The sequence below is a fragment of the Grampus griseus genome, assembly GCF_964374135.1.
Source record: "Grampus griseus genome assembly, chromosome: 13".
Lineage (NCBI taxonomy): Eukaryota > Metazoa > Chordata > Mammalia > Artiodactyla > Delphinidae > Grampus > Grampus griseus.
In genome coordinates, this window is record NC_139007.1 from 31,810,411 (window position 1) to 31,826,986 (window position 16,576).

The following is a 16,576-nucleotide window of genomic DNA, read 5'->3' on the forward strand; positions in this document are numbered from 1 at the left end:
AAGAGCACAGAGACAAAGACTTGTACTACGTGGCCTGTATGAATTAGACTATACTTCTCTCCTTGTGTAAGTAAGTATTAAGAGAATGGAAGTGAAGTCTGGACAGAGAAGGAAAAGAAAAAAAGAACAGAAGAGTAAGAGGGGCTATAATGGAAAGGAGGCAGAGGGAATAAGTGAGTCAGGCTGTGTTGAAGTGGCACTCTATTTTATTTCTACCAGTTACAGTATCTACATTTTCTAAGATCAGTATATTCTGTTTTCTTTTAAATCATCATTGGGCTCTGTAATGTAATTTTACATCATATATTATTAACATTTGTGACAATAAGAAATTCTTGAAATTACTTCCATATGTGATCAAAGTATAAATTTTGTGAACAAAACACAGTGTGTCACTGTACAGATTTATCTTATATATTTTATGCTGCAGGGTTAGAAATCTGTTATAACAAATCTTAACATTGTCACGCCCCTGAGCAGTTAGTTTTCCTTAAAAAAAGAGAAGCCGATGTTCTTGTAAACAGTACACTGTGAAAAGTAAGATTTGATAATTCCTAGGTATCATCTCAATATACACAAATTGAAAGATTCTCCTATGGGCGTCGTCATTTTACACATCAAGAGACCCATGGAGACAATGTTATAAAAGGCAACATTTGTTAAAAGGCCCCCGCAGCTGACTCTGCATTGCTCGAGTCAGAGCTGCAGCCGCTGCCAGTTTCCGCAGTGCCTTGAGGTTGGAAGTTGATTCCCCCAAGGCAAACGTCAAGTAATTCGACTTTGTCCAGATGACTGAACAGTCAGGCTTCTCCACCACTTCTTTCAAATGGATTGTTAGGGTCGGGTTACTTCACTTTGAGGTCCGTCAGGGCATCGGAGATCTCGTCCGCCTGTGCGGAAACACTGGCCGGCGTGACGTGGAGGTGGATGTCGTACTGCTGGTCCAGGCCAAGGTAGCAGTCGCTCATGAAATACAGTGTGTAGATATACCTAGAATATGAAAAAGGAACGAAAAGGTAAAACTACCGTTCTCATCACCGTTGCGGTTAATTCTTTCGGAACTCTGGTGGGGTAAGACTCTGCTTACCTTCCAGGTACTTCAGGAGTATAAAAAGAGATGGAGACAACATGATGATTTCGGACATATCCCACTCTTTTCAGAGCGATAAGTTCTCTCTTATCCACTTCTCCTAATATCAAAAACCATCCTTCATCTTTTGATTTGGGAAATCGAGGGGTGACTGCATGGCTGTCTTGCTTTCCCTGTAAACCAGAAAAAAAAAAGGAAAGATAAAGCATTACTAATGGCTAGATTTTCTATACCACTTGGCTGTGCTTAAAAGGCCACACTGTCTTTCTTGGAGGCCATAAATCTAAGTATCTGGGATGTGTTTAATTTTCAGGTTTGGTGTGTTTGATATGCTATCATCTACCTTTCTTCAAGATTCTCGAAGCACACTCTAGCCACACTACTTTGTGGCTCCGTGAGACAGAAAGCCCTCGAATCTTTCTCACACCATTCTTACAAATGAAATTAATTCCCCACTTGCAGATGAACACACTGAGATACAAACATATCAACCAAGTCTTCCAAAATCTTATTTGCAAGAAATTGATACTGGGGGAAAAAATCAATCCAGGCTAGACTCTGGATCTTAGGATAATAAGCACTCTGTCACATAAACATCTTCCCCCATCACCCAAGAATAAAGCTCACATGAAAAAGCACATATTCTAATACGGTGATATTAAAAAGTCCTTTCTCTGAGGAATGGGAAATTGTAAGCCAAACAATTTATAAAATATATTAATCACCATCATACAAGATTAACTATCACCATAATGACAACACTTGACGTCTTTATTTTAGATTGATTTTTTACAAAATCCAAGATTATTCTAGAGATTCCTTAAGACAATGATTTATGGTGTAAAATGTGCTAATAATGACATGCTCTTAATCAGACTTCACTCAATATTCCAGAGAGAGTTGTTTCATTTAAGGCATTTTAAAAAGGGAGGTCAGAGAGCAATGTATTTTTACAGCACTTAGAAACAAAATTTTCGAGTTTCTCTAGCACAGTTAAAGCTAATGTTTAAGTACTAATACTATAGTAAAAAAAAAACCCTTATACTACAATATTGTCAGAAATGTTTGCAAAGGTCTCAAAATAAAGTTCTCTCTAATTAGCGCTCTCAACGTACCTTAGATACACCTCAGTACACTGTTTATCCAGGCACTATGATAAGCTGCTTGAGCAGCTCTTTGTTGAGACTGTGAGCCCCCTGAGGCTGGGGTACATTGTTTAGCTATTTGTGACAGGCCTCGCTTCTGTCAGCGTGTCTGCACATGGTAGGTGCAAAGAGAACAGGGACTTGAATCGGAGAACTCTGTGCTCCCAGCCTGCTCTCATATTTTCTGACTCTAGGACCTTGGCAAATTCCTATACTCCCCAAGTTCCATTATTCTGTAAAATGGGGAATTTTACGCCTCACACGGCAGCTATAAAAAAAAAAAATCTTAGTTTTTTTTCTCATGATTTTATCGGTATGATTACTACTGCCTTTTCTTTTGTAAGTTGGGATATACCGTCATCTAAAAATGCTCATATTAAAGCCTCTGAAATGCCAGAGGCCAATCAGTTCATACTTACACTGACTGATTTTTAGAATTAGAAATCTAATGAGATGGGACTTAAAGGCACAGTATTGAAAAGATATTGTACCAACAGAAAGTTACTGACCATTTCGTGTGTGAAAACAGAGGGGACAGTATTAATGAACTACAACCTCACTCCTGAGGGCTAGTTCTAGATGTGGGAAAGCCCCTGACTCCACTGAGCTAACGAAAAGGCAAATCCTTATTTCGATTATTATGGGCTAAAAAACAATCTGTCCACATGCTGTGTACTAATATTCTTAGAGGGCCCAATAATTATTTTTGGTGTCACAGGCAACAGAAAAGAGCACAGTAATTTAAAATAAAAATACTGCAAATTTTTGGCCTGTACGAACGTTGACAGAGCTCCCTCACATGCATTCTAATGAAGGAAGCAGACAGATGTGGCAAGTGAGCCACGGGAAAGTCTAGCTAGCGTCTTCTTCATTTGGGGTGCTGGGCAGAAGTCTAGATTTTGAGATCCCTTCAGAGTCCTGAGTTTCTGGTGCAGGTGGCCTGGTGTAGGGCCAAAGAATCTGCACCCTTAAAGGTACTCCAGAAAATTCTGCCGAGCCTGTAGACCATACTTTGAGACCAGGGCTCTAGGCATTATATTATTATGTCACGTGGGTATTCTGGGGTTGAAAAATGGCACATGAGGAGAACTGACTAACTGCAGAAGACTGACTCTTGCTGCTTAAGGCCAGTTGAGGAAGCGGGATTGGTGAAGGGCACGGACGCATTAGTAATATAAAAGACATGTGTGCTGGTGCGTGCTGGGATCTGGTGTGAAGCATTTGAGAATGGAAACCAAACACTATACCTTGTGGAACCCAAGGCTGACTCTCTGCAAGCTGACTTGAAGCACATACTCTTGATCAGCATGCAATCTGACCCATCTGTTGTCGTTGCGTTTGTCAGAAGTCACGGTTGTGATAGAGAGCTCATCGTGTCCTTCCGCTGAGTCATCCCACCAGCCTTTAACACTTAAGCCAACATCTATCACAGGCAAATGAGATAAGAAACTCCATGCCTGAATAAAAAAAGAGAAGATAAGGAGTGGTTAATGCAAAATGTAGTGAGCAACTAAGAAATAGTGAGCTTTTTAAAAAATCAACCTCTTTGTCTTGAGATTAATTCTGGATTCAATGCAGTTGTAAGAAATAAAGCAGAGAGATCCTGTGCACCATTTCCCCAGTTTCCCCCAAGGGTAGCATTTTTCAAAACTCAAGTACAATATTAATACCAGTGATACAAGCCACAGCTCTTGTTCAGATTTCCTAGTTTTTCTTGTACTCATTTATTTGTGTGTAAAAATAGTGTGCTTTTAATCTTTGTGAAGTCCCTTTAAAAACACCTAAAGAAGTATTAATCATTACCTAAACTTGTGACCCCTTTCTTGTAAATCCCTTCTGGACATTGAGTGACTACTGACTACACTAAAAACTAAGTTTTAAAATAACTGTTGTTGAACTGGTTAGTTTTAGAGAAGCATTTAGTATAGCATTTATGTGACTTCTAAGGCAGAGAGCATTACTTGGGGATACAAAAGCAACTTGAAAAATGTTGTGATGCAATTGTTGATGTCAGTCAGTGTCATTCATTGATCATTTATTGTACAAAATGGGTTTTTCTTTTGCTTATAGTGCAAATTATTCTGAAAGGAAAACATTTCTATATGTTTGTATATATATCAGAAGGAACCCTCTAAGTCTAGGGTTCTTTCTAGAAAGAAATATTTTTTTTTGGCATTATCATATTGAGAATACCAATTTAAATGACACATATTAAAGGGGTAGAAAATATTTTACCAATTTTATTCCTGCTCTTTCAATTGAAAATATTTGTGAGAAATCAAAATGCAGATGGTAAGTGCTTATCAGTTTTTTTTTTTTGTTTGTTTGTTTGTTTTTTTGCAGTACACGTGGCCTCTCCCGATGCGGAGCACAGGCTCCAGACGCGCAGGCTCAGCGGCCATGGCTCACGAGCCCAGCTGCTCCGCGGCATGTGGGATCTTCCCAGACCGGGGCACGAACCCGTGTCCCCTGCATCGGCAGGCGGAATCTCAACCACTGCTCCACCAGGGAAGCCCAGTTTTTTTTGTTTTTTTAAAATTTATTTTCTTTATTTTTTTGGCTGCGTCGGGTCTTAGTTGTGGCACATACGATCTTCGCTGACGCATGCGGCTTCTCTCTAGTTGTGGTTTGCGGGTTTTCTCTCTCTCTCTTGTTGAGGCACGTGAGCTCAGTAGCTGTGGTGTGTGGGCTTAGTTGCCCTGGGGCAGGTGGGATCCTAATTCCCCGACCAGGGATCCCCTCCATTGGAAGGTGGATTCTTTACCACTGGACCACCGGGGAAGACCCTATCATTGTTGAATGAATGAATAAATGAATGAATTCCTAAGTCTATGGAAAAGATGTATAAAAATAAACCTAATGTCCTCAGATAACTAATTGTCATCTTTTTCTAACATTTATAAATATGTGGCAAATATCACTATCAGTCAAGAAAACTTCTCTATATATTGGCTGTTTTATCTGTTGTTACCTTCTAAGTTAGTTTTTAAAAGCACATGAATACTTTAATTTTGGTTTTCCTTGTATTTCTTTAATATATACTACAGGTTTCCTGATAGGCTTTGATTTCCTGTTTGCTAAGACTTTATTGCTGTTGAGTATACCACCTAATTGAAATGAAGAAGCCCTGATGAATCAAACTATCCCTTAGGAATTCAAAAAATGTAAATCCAATGCAAATTTTCAATTCAACTCCAATCCTATAACTTGTCTTGTGAATCTGAAATTACGTTTGGAATAGATCTTGAAATAGTCAAGCCACAGAATGGTCTACCCTGTGCTTCAAGGTACAAATGATGGCTTATCCCTTGCTAGAACCAACAGTCACCGAGTCTAGAAGCTGTACCCACTGGATGTTCTCTTAAGACTGGCCGGAGTGAAGACACAAATACACCATTTCTGTAAAGCATTTAACTTCGTGAGACAACATAGGTAACATTTACCACATGAAGCAAGACTTCATATGTTTCTTCACTTGTACCTTTAAATGAGTTACCAATATAATATTTTAAGTATTAGCAACTCGTTGGAATTTTATTTCACAAAGCTCCCCAAAGTCAGATCTGACTTTTATATATTTGTAATCTTTTGCAGCACTTGATATTATTATTTTCAATCTTCAATGTATATACATGTATTTGTTGTATGTGTATATATTTGTACATATATATATATACACACACAAACATACATACACACACACACACTCACATATGCGTATATAAAACATGAGCTGTTTTTAAAGAAATTGCTAAGACATTTCAACACCAGCCAAACATATTTATCTGAGGATTAATCTTCATCTATTGAATCAGGCAAGAGCACTGCCATGCATACAATTATTTAATTAGCAGCCAAATCCTCTGCCAGTCAGCAGCCGTTGCAGGCATACTGATGGGGTAGAAGATGCAAATCTCACAGTAGTACTGCTTTTTCTCATTACTACTGCAATTAGCACTTAAATTGATGCTTTAAACATACTAATTTCTGGAATAATTCAGGATTTGTATGTTACCTGGGATCGCCTCACTGCAGAGCCGACACCAGATTGCTCTGCAAATTGAAGCACTTTTGAGCCAAATAACCATCATCATATCAGACTGAGCCAATTTGCATTTGGTTTTAAAGATAACAGAATGGCAATTTATGCAAATAAATTAAGTAAGTTTACTTCTGAGTTCTCCCTGAACTAATTACAACAATGTTCTAATTTTTTATCACATCTAAAACTTGGCTTGAAATCACTGTACGTTATGTTAGAAATCTGTTGTTGCTAATAGAAGCCTTGTTTTCATCTTAAATATATTGTTTTTATTCATAATTTTGATGATAATTTAGTTAGAAAGGTAGGCACTTATTACGAATATTTAAGTAGCTTTTGGTGCCAATTTTGGGTTCAACAGAAATTGAACAATCAGACTTTGATGCCTGTAATACTTTTTCCAAGTCCTGCTCGAAAATAAGTTCCACTGGAAAAAAAAAATGACATGGTTTAGAAGTTTCTTTATTTTAGTATCTGCATTTGCAAGTCAGTATGTTAATTATGTTATAAATCCTGAACATTAACTTTGACATGTTTAGGGTGAAATTGCTTAAGACTTAAAAGTCTATATATGCCAAATATTTCTGGCATTGTTCGTTCATGTTTTTGATCTTTCCAAAGAGAGTTTGGAGCAATGACCTATGTTGTCTTTCACAACGTAGATTCAGATTTATATCTAAATTATAGGGTATACAAATAAGGAGTTTCTTTGAAGGACTACTTTAGAATCTAGAAACAATAAAGTGATTAAAATGGGGCGGGGGCATAAAAGAGTAATTGAGGGAACTGCACGAAAATATACCCAGGCATAAAAACAAAACAAAACCCACTCTGAAGAAGGGATTAGAAGGGCTCTTGAGCAATGCAGCCTAGTGATGGGCGAGTCATAGTAGGCCTTTCTCAGCCGGCTTAACAGCATGATACTGAAACAACCTTCTAATAACGCAGACGCTACTTCTAATTATTGTTACTGTCATTATTTAATACCATCTGTTGAGCTCTTATTCTGTACCAGGAACTACATAGAGCAGTTTACATAATAACATCCTGCTTGATCTTACCCAAAACTTCATGAGACGGGTATAATGTTTTCACGTTCATAATCAGGGTTAGTAAATGGCGGGTGGAACTTAAACTCAGGAGAGTCTGACTCTGAAAGCAGCACTCTAAGTTAGAAAACTCTTGGTACAACTTCCCAGAGTGAGGGAGCATCGACACATGGAAGTGATGGCCTTACCTGCTTCATTTTTGGGGCTGGTAGCTCTTTTTCTATCATGGAGAAGAATCCATGCTCCTTCCCTCCACAGGCGTGGATCAGTTCAGGGAGGCACTCGATGGAGCCAGCGTGCCCGGCACGTGGACCCTTTATACCTGGGCTCCATTTCCTGAGAAAGAATGACGCCAACCAAATGATTCTTTCATAGCACAAATGAGATTTTCTGACAATGATGATTTATATGATTAGAACAGTTTAGAAATTAAAGTTACTACAAAGCTTTTTAATTTGTTTAACATCTTTATTGGAGTATAATTGCTTTACAATGGTGTGTTAGTTTCTGCTGTATAACAAAGTGAATCAGCTATATGTATACCTACATCCCCATATCCCCTCCCTCTTGCGTCTCCCTTCCACCCTCCCTATCCCACCCCTCTAGGTGGTCACAAAGCACCGAGCTGATCTCCCTGTGCTATGCGGCTGCTTCCCACTAGCTAGCTATTTTACATTTGGTAGTGTATATATGTCCATGCCAAGGCCACTGTTGTTAAGCTTCAGTGAGACAGCATTCTCATCAATCCAAGGCAGTTTGGCTATCACGACATAAAATGTGTAAATCATATGTGAGCTCAGTAGATAATTAGGGTTGACAGACGGTGATTTCTATAGGAAGGCACTAAAGTGTGATAATGCTTCCATGTGGATAAAGTACGGAACTGGCAGAGCCCTGACATGTTTTTATTTTTTTTGCGGTACGCGGGCCTCTCAATGTTGTGGCCTCTCCCTTTGCGGAGCACAGGCTCCGGACGCGCAGGCTCAGTGGCCATGGCTCACGGGCCCAGCTGCTCCACGGCATGTGGGATCTTGCCGGACCCGGGCATGAACCCGTGTCCCCTGCATCGGAAGGCGGACTCTCAACCACTGCGTCACCAGGGAAGCCCCCTGACATGTTTTTAATGGATGCAGGCAAATGTCTCTAATATAAGTACTTGAATAAAGTTTTCATTGTAAGTTGTTGAGATCATACAATTAAAAGTGCATTTTGGGAATGTTTGAGATCTATAGCATAAATAGTGCTGGATCACCAGGAATGGAATCTACCTAAATCTATTTCCTGTTTATATAGCAAGATGAACAATATCACTGAAATTAGACAAATACAGCACTTTTCTGGGTAACAGTAAAGAATTGGATCAAATCTCCTAGGCCCCAACCAGCTTCCCTAACAGACCCATGTGCTGTCGGGTTAGTACCCTCACGTGTCTCCTTTTCTGCTGAAATCCAACTCCCGTAAGTTTTAGTACCATATCGGAAGGGTTCCTGAAACTGAGCTGCAGACACATGAGGTATCTGCTCTTCCCCCCAGGCCACCTGCTGCTGGTGTGCCCCCCACCCCCTCTGAATGTGCCTTTTAGTTACCAGGGACATCCTGTGGTGGGGACTCAAGCACCATGGAAACACCTGCCCTGGAATCCAGTATACTTCAGTCAAATGGAGGGCCTTCCCTGAGGAGACCCCCCATGTGTGCCTGAGGTTCTGCTTGGCGTATGTCTCCAGATGCCTCAAAGGGCTGCCACTCCTTGTCCAGCTGATGAGAGGGAGAGGGTGCATGATGGCAAGCACAGCCAGACAGTTTTGCTTGTTTACATGACTGTGAACCAATATTTTGGCTGCAAACTATCTCTCAACTGGTGTGAAAGAAACATTTTCATTTGAACACTGCCCACCTTGCCTGTAATATGTATTGTTGTTTCCTTTGCTAAAATATATGTAGCCATGTACATAGGACCTAAGAATTGAAAAATTTTATCAGGAATATAAACTCCTCTTTTAAACGCAGGTTATATCTTGAGCTGCTAGTATATATAACTGCTCAGTTTTGGACATTTTGCAGATGCACAGTTTACTTTTGACAACAGATTTCTGATCCCTCAAATCTATTCTGCAATAAAAGAAACTGGTAATTTATTTTGCTCTAGGTCACAAAGCACTTTAATAACATCTTTAAAAATGAAGGCTGATATTGTAAAGGAATAAACACAGTTAAAATGAAAATGTATTCGATGTTGCAAATGGAAAACAACTTAATAGAAGGTTAAAATGAACTGTGGTTCAGCTTGGGACCAATGGCCAAATTCCAAGTGGGAACACTATGTCGCTAGGCCATGTCTCCCTCTGGGAAACATGGGCATTTTCACTGTAAAGAATCAGTATTCTAGGCACCACATGAAATTCAAGTGACCATACATGTAAAGGAAATAATTTTTTGAAATAATAAAATCCTATTACATCGAAAATTAAAATACTTACCTGAAAATGTGAAGATGGTGGTTTTCTATGTGTGGTATCGTAAGAAGAGAAGAGTCTTTCAACCACCGCCCCTGGATCACCATCTGCACCAGGTTGGTGATGTTCAGGACAGTCACCAGCCAGCCCTGGTGTGCAGCCACATCCAGCATTGCCTGAACAGGGAGAACACATGTTATATCATGGCACCTGCCCCCTCAGTGGGGGGTCTGATGATGATAGCCTTAACAAAAAAACAAAAAAAAACCACCCCAAGCATTATACCTCTAAATTACTATTAATTAAAATAGAAACCAAAAAGTAAACTACAGTTGGATTGGAGGGAACACACTGAACCTCTCACAGCATTTTTTGAACATTACTTTGTACAAAGCGCCAAATATTTAACTTTTTTAGGTCAGCAAAGATAAGCAGATAATATTGGCACCTAGTAATAAAACAAAGAGAAAAACTCAGTGTACCTCGAGAGCAAGTACCTCTATAATCCACTGTATCAAGAGCACTAGTTGCCGCGTTTAAAGCATAAATCTCAGGTAGTCTTTTCCAAATTTAAAAGCAATAATGGCAAGGTGATAGGAAGTCTTCTTGCCAAAAATGAATTTTCCCCAGACAGCAGGCTAAAGGCAGAGCGCTGGTTTTCAATGAAAATTCTATACCACACACTAAAAGCGGGAAGGACCAGTGGTACACGTGGAAGGATGAGAAGCTATTCATATTAGTCTATACATTTAATCCAATGTTTTATGGACAAACAAACGGCTGCATTTGCTTAAGGCAAAACTAAACAGTGAAATCTTATTTAAACAATGGAGAAGTTTACACAGGCAAAGCTAGTTCAATTAAATTAGATTCTGGTGAATGCTGACTTAAAGACACATAAGTTAATATCATGATCTGAGGCAGCTACGTTATACAGTTTTAGGAGTGTACTCTCTTGTTTTGGGAAATGAAGAGATGAGGGTAAGAGAAATCAGATGTACTTCGTAAATGCCTAAAATGATACTTTACTGTTTCACTGATGGTAAAATATTTATAAAATGTTGTACAAAATCTATTAGTACATTTTTAGAAATGGTTCTTAAAGGTCTATTATGTTAGTAAAATTGATTTGCCATACTACTTAGTACTAGTGAATCAGACATATTTTCCTTCTAAGTTTTGAATTTCCTACTTAGAGTTCTCTAATTTACGAAAAGTAAAATAGTTTAAAAAACATTTGGCTAAACCAATCTGTGGTCTTTTTACACACATTACAGGGAGATGGATCCACGTCTCTGGATGCCATGGTTAGCGTGACGGAATGGTCAAATTGGTCTTTAGCACCCATGAGCCTACTAATTGTACATCGTAAAGCCTAATGGCTGGTATAATAGGTATACTTATATGTATGTATATGTGTATGTGTGCATATGAAAGTGTTTACATGTACAAAGGTATATGTTTATAAATCTAGGGAAAGCTCACTTCTGTTCTTCCTATTTCTCTGCACAACTGATTTAAACACTTTGTCTTTGAAGTATATGAGACAAGCTGGTCATGAGGAACACTACTCAGACGAAAATAAATGTATTAGCTCACAAGTCACAACTCGCGAACTCCGTAAGGGAAGAGAAATGAGTAATTATACCTCATGAGTAATGCAGTATCATGATGATGTCAGAAGTTGTAATGTGGAGTAACTATGGTGATTTTACTTGTGATTTTTACATTACAACTTGACTGGAAATAAATTCCAGACCACAAGCTCACATACTAGAAGAGCTGGATGGACGGACCATATGTTTTTAACTTTGAAGTTTTCATGATGAAGTTGAAAGATTTCATAAAATTTATGAGAGTTCCCCACAATCTTTCTTTGTATGATCCAGATGTGAAACGTAAAAAATCATGCAAAGTGATTGCTTACATGAAGTAAATGAAAAGGCTGTATTATGAATTGAAAACTATTATTTATTTATCTTGTTTTAATTTCAAGAAAAGGCAGGTAGGGAGACCAAGAATCCAGGATGAGACAAGGTTGTGACGACCCAAATGTGCTGGACAAAATGCTGCCATACGGCTGTGCCCAACCACTCCCTTGTGGGTCCTGTTTTCTCTGCTCCCTCCTGCCACTGCCGTAGCACAGACCCTCATCAACTCTCACCTGCAATATTATAAATATCCCTTTATCCTCATTCTCATCTAATTTTTCTTCAATCCATATTTTATATTGTTACCACAGTACATTTTTACAGAGGCAAAACTGATCACGTCATTCCTCTGCTTAAATTTCTTCAATAGCTCCACGCCGTGTAGAGGACAAAAGTTAACGCTTCTCTGCAGGTTCTCTTTTTATAAATCCTGCTCCCTCTACCATGTCTACCTGGGAAATTCCTATGCATCCTTCAAGTTGAGCTCAAATGTTACTTCTTCCTGTGAAGGCTCCTTGATGGACTGCGGGCACTTCTTTTCCTACGCATCTGCTAATCTTGACACAGGCCACCACTATCCTATTGTGAATCTTTGTTTATACATGTGCCCATTAAATATAGACTCCTTGATGGCAAGGTTCTGGAAGTAGTCTTTGGAACTGTAGCCCTAGCACAGAGCACTCAAGAAATATTCAATTTATTAAAGAATATTGGTAAACATCCAATTACAATAATTATAACAAACATTCTACCTAAGTTACTGCACACCTGCCAAAGGCAGCACAGCGCAGGAAAACATTACAAGCTTTGATGTCAAACACAGGTTTCAACCCTGATTTTGTCCCACTTACTATGCGTAAATTTTGGGAAATCACTTAACCCTATGACCGCTAGATTGCTCACTGATAGAAGGGTGTTATATGTCCATATAGGGGTGTGATGAGCGTAAAATGAGATGATGTATGATGTAAGATATCTACTATACTGCCTGGAACAGTATAGATCTGTTAGGCCTCAATATTAGATCTCAGTAAACAGGTACCTGTTTTAACGTTCCTCTATGATGAGATGAAAAGAACACCCTAAAACAACTCATTCTTTCTCAGAGGGACTTCCTTTGGACCTTTGGGGGTTAATTTCCACACTGAGTAGTACAGGGATTCGAGGAGCAGGGCATGTAAGGTGGGGAGCAAATGCATGGAATGGGCAGAACTGTTCATCAGCAGAGGTGAGCAACTGCAAGAAAGTCAGGGGACACATAAGGACAAAGACAGACCCTGCAGCCCAGGCCAAACTGGAGGACATGGGCCTCGTTCTCAGTTTGAGTGGACAAGTCCGTGTCACCATGCAGGTAGGTACCTGAAGGGGCTAAGGCTAAGGGATGGTTCAGGTAAATGGGTTTGAGGGTCTGGCAGGTCACCCTGACATACCCCTGCATGACTGAGCCTAGGAAAAGGACTCCTATGTCTCACTATCTTTTACAGCAGTCTTCCTGGTAGATGAGAACTCACAGGTGGGACAGTATGGTACTGGCACAAAAACAGACACACAGATCAATGGAATAGGATAGAGAACCCAGAAATAAACCCACGAATTTATGGTCAATTTATCTACGACAAAGGGGGGAAGAATATACAATGCAGAAAAAACAGTCTCTTCAATAAGTGGTGCTGGGAAAACTGGAGAGCAACATGTAAAAGAATGAAATTTGAACATTCTCTAACACCATATACAAAAATAAACTCAAAATGTATTAAAGACCTAAATGTAAGACCGGATACTATAAAACTCCTAGAAAAAAAACACTGGCAGAACACTTTGACATAAATTGCAGCAATATTTTTTTGGATCCACCTCCTAAAGGAAATAAAAGCAAAAATAAGCAAACGGGAGCTAATTAAACTTAAAAGCTTTTGCACAGCAAAGGAAACCACTGACAAAATGAAAAGACAAGCTACTGAATGGGAGGAGATATTTGGAAATGATGTGACCCATAAGGGGTTAATATCCAACATACAGAAACAGCTCATACAACTCATCATCAAAAAAAGAAACAACCAATTAAAAAATGGTCAGAAGAACTGAATGGATATTTTTCCAAAAAGGAAATGCAGAGGGCCAAGCGGCACATGAGAGGCTGCTCGACATCTCTAATCATCAGGGAAATGCAAATCAAAACCACAGTGAGGTATCACCTCACACCTGTCAAAATGGCTATCATCAAAAAGACCACAAATAGATGTTGGCGAGAATGTGGAGAAAAGGGAACCCTTGTGCACTGTCGGTGAGAATGTAAATCGGTGCAGCCCCTGTGGAAAACAGTATGTACGTTCCTCAAAAAACTGAAAATAGAACTAATATATGATCCTGCCATCCCACTCCTGGGTATATATCCAAAGAAAATGAAAACACTAATTCGGAAGATACATACACCCCAATGTTCATAGCAGCATTATTTACAACTGCCAAGATACAGAAGTGACCTAAGTGTCCATCGATAGATGAACAGATAAGGAAGATGTGGTGTATATATACACAATGGAATACTACTCAGCCATAAAAAGATGAAATTTTGCCATTCGCAGTGAGATGGATACACGTGGAGGGCATTATGCTAATGAAAATAAGTCAGAGAAAGACAAATACTGTATGATATCACTTATATGTGGAATCTAAAAAGTATAACAATCTAGTGAATATAACCAAAAGGAAGCAGACTCACCCATATAGAGAACAAACTAGTGGTTACCAGTGGGCGGGCAATACAGGGGTGGGAGAGTGGGAGGTACAAACTACTGGGTGTGAGACAGGCTACCAGGATATATTGTACAACACGGGGAATACAGACAATATTTTGTAATAACTGTAAATGCAGTGTAACCTTTAAAAATTGTATTAAAAAAAAAGGACTAATAGGTATATGCTCCTCCTTAGAATGGGGCTGGCTTTGGTAACAGCTGGAGATCATGGCTCAGTTCCCCAAGACACCTCAAAGTTCCTTACAGAGATTTAATACTCAAACAACAAAAGGGTGCTTTAGTACACCGAGGAGAAAAAACCCTGCACATTCTTCCACCTTAGTATTAACGTTAGGCAAATGTTGAATCCCCCTTTACCTCTTAGCCGTCCTCTACTGGGCATGCTACCTATCAGACAAAGCTAGGATGATTCTAAGTCTATGGGAACAAATAGGTGGAGGCTGACTCCACGCACGAGACTTTCTCCTACTAAGTTAAAGTCAACTTCAATTGATTGCTGACTCAGAATTCTTTGTCATCCAGCTGTGAGAGTGGAAATATGATTCCTAGCATTGCACTGATTCATGAAGTTACACCACAAATAAAACCTTACCATAATTAACAGAAACTGTGGGGTTGTCATTTATTTATAGGAAAGCAGGCAATGAGTGTGGTTTTGAACGCATTTTAACCGAGGTGCCACTATGAAGCAAGGTGAGAAGCCCAGGTATAAATGAGCTCTGGAGAGAGAGTATGGGCTAGGGATGTGGACTCAGATATCCTGGGCACAAAGCGGGCAGCCAGAATAGTTAAAATGAGCACCTTTGGGGCAGAGCTGAGGATAGCAGAGCGGCAGTTACCTGGAGATAAGATGAGGAAACGCAGGAAAGACCAAAGGGGTAAGAGCATGTAAGGGACTCTTAAGGGCACTACTGAAATAACTGCTTACAGTGGTCCTTTGTTAAGCATGTACTATTTGTCGGATACTCTGATAACCATCTTATGAAAGTTACTGAACGAAAACCCATTGTACAGATGAAGATATTGTGGCTCAGAGAGGGGAAGAAATATACCTAAAGCTGCATAGCTCTGGTTAATTGGTACAGCTGGGATTCAAATTCTGGGGAGCTTGACTCCAAAGTGCTTGCTTTTAACCAGAATAGGACGCTGCCTATAAAGTTCAGGATGAGAGGAAAGTGTGTGGAATTCCATCGGGCCCTAGATTAGAACAGAAGATTCCTTGATGAATGTGCTACGAGATAAAATGAGACTTTGAGAAGGTTTCCCGACAACACAATGTTTAAAGCAAACAATAAGTTTGGATGAAGCATAAACAGATGTATAATTCATGAACACTTGATACTGGTTTGAAGATGGTGTGGTATACCAGAAAGAGACTTGGCCTCAGAGGTTAGAGGCTTGTGCCTTTAAATTAACCGTAAGACCTGAGGCAAATGACTTAATGGTATTTGTTTTTCTCATCTAAAAAATTTTAAAAACCAAGGAGTTTGATTAGGCTTGTGTCTATCTTCTGTAAGCTTTACTCTTTCATCAATAAAATGCCAATATACTCACACTATAGTGTTGCTTGTTTTTATAAAGCTCACTTTCTATCTTTCCAGATGGACTGTAACACCCTTGGAGTTAGGGGCAGAAAAGCCTAAGTCAAAAGAGAAGGCAGTCTACAGTAGGCACAGAATAAGATGAAGAGACAAAAGACCCTCTTGGGATCAGAAGAGGGTTCCACTGCTGGGGCGTGTGAGCAAGGGCCTCACAGAGAAAAGAGGCTTCAGCAGGCCACTGAGACCCCACACAAATTCACTGGAGAGAGGGAAGCTCTGAAGGAAGAGAATGGAAATTGATAGCACTCCTATCACAGGGTCTCAGTCACCTCTTCGAGTTGGAGGTGATGCCTCCTCCTGGGAAAAAGCACTGTAAAGGAGCATGAAAAGGTCTGGAGTAAGTACTGGGGGAATTAGTGATGTGAATAAAAACCAGAGCAGTGTTGAGTCTCAACAGCATGACTTTGAAATAATAATTATAGAAATTATTAGAAACAAGTAGAAATTGTAGAAATAATTAGAAATGTTTTGTGATTGTTTCCGACAATAAGGAGTAGGATTAATTT

The 16,576-nt window shown here is 39.5% G+C and overlaps 1 protein-coding gene across 1 annotated transcript in view; it reads right to left on the bottom strand.

The window, feature by feature from the left end:
* Nucleotides 1-201: 201 nt before the first annotated feature.
* ASCC3 (activating signal cointegrator 1 complex subunit 3) overlaps nt 202-16,576 on the bottom strand; it is a 333,359-nt gene continuing 316,984 nt past the window's right edge. Inside the window, exons 38-42 of the mRNA XM_082669278.1 lie at nt 9,804-9,955; nt 7,515-7,662; nt 3,483-3,692; nt 1,088-1,263; nt 202-990 (exon numbers count right to left, since the gene is read on the bottom strand). Coding sequence (XP_082525404.1) covers nt 846-990; nt 1,088-1,263; nt 3,483-3,692; nt 7,515-7,662; nt 9,804-9,955 — 831 coding nt within the window. The 3' untranslated portion in view covers nt 202-845. The remainder of the gene's footprint in view (nt 991-1,087; nt 1,264-3,482; nt 3,693-7,514; nt 7,663-9,803; nt 9,956-16,576) is intronic.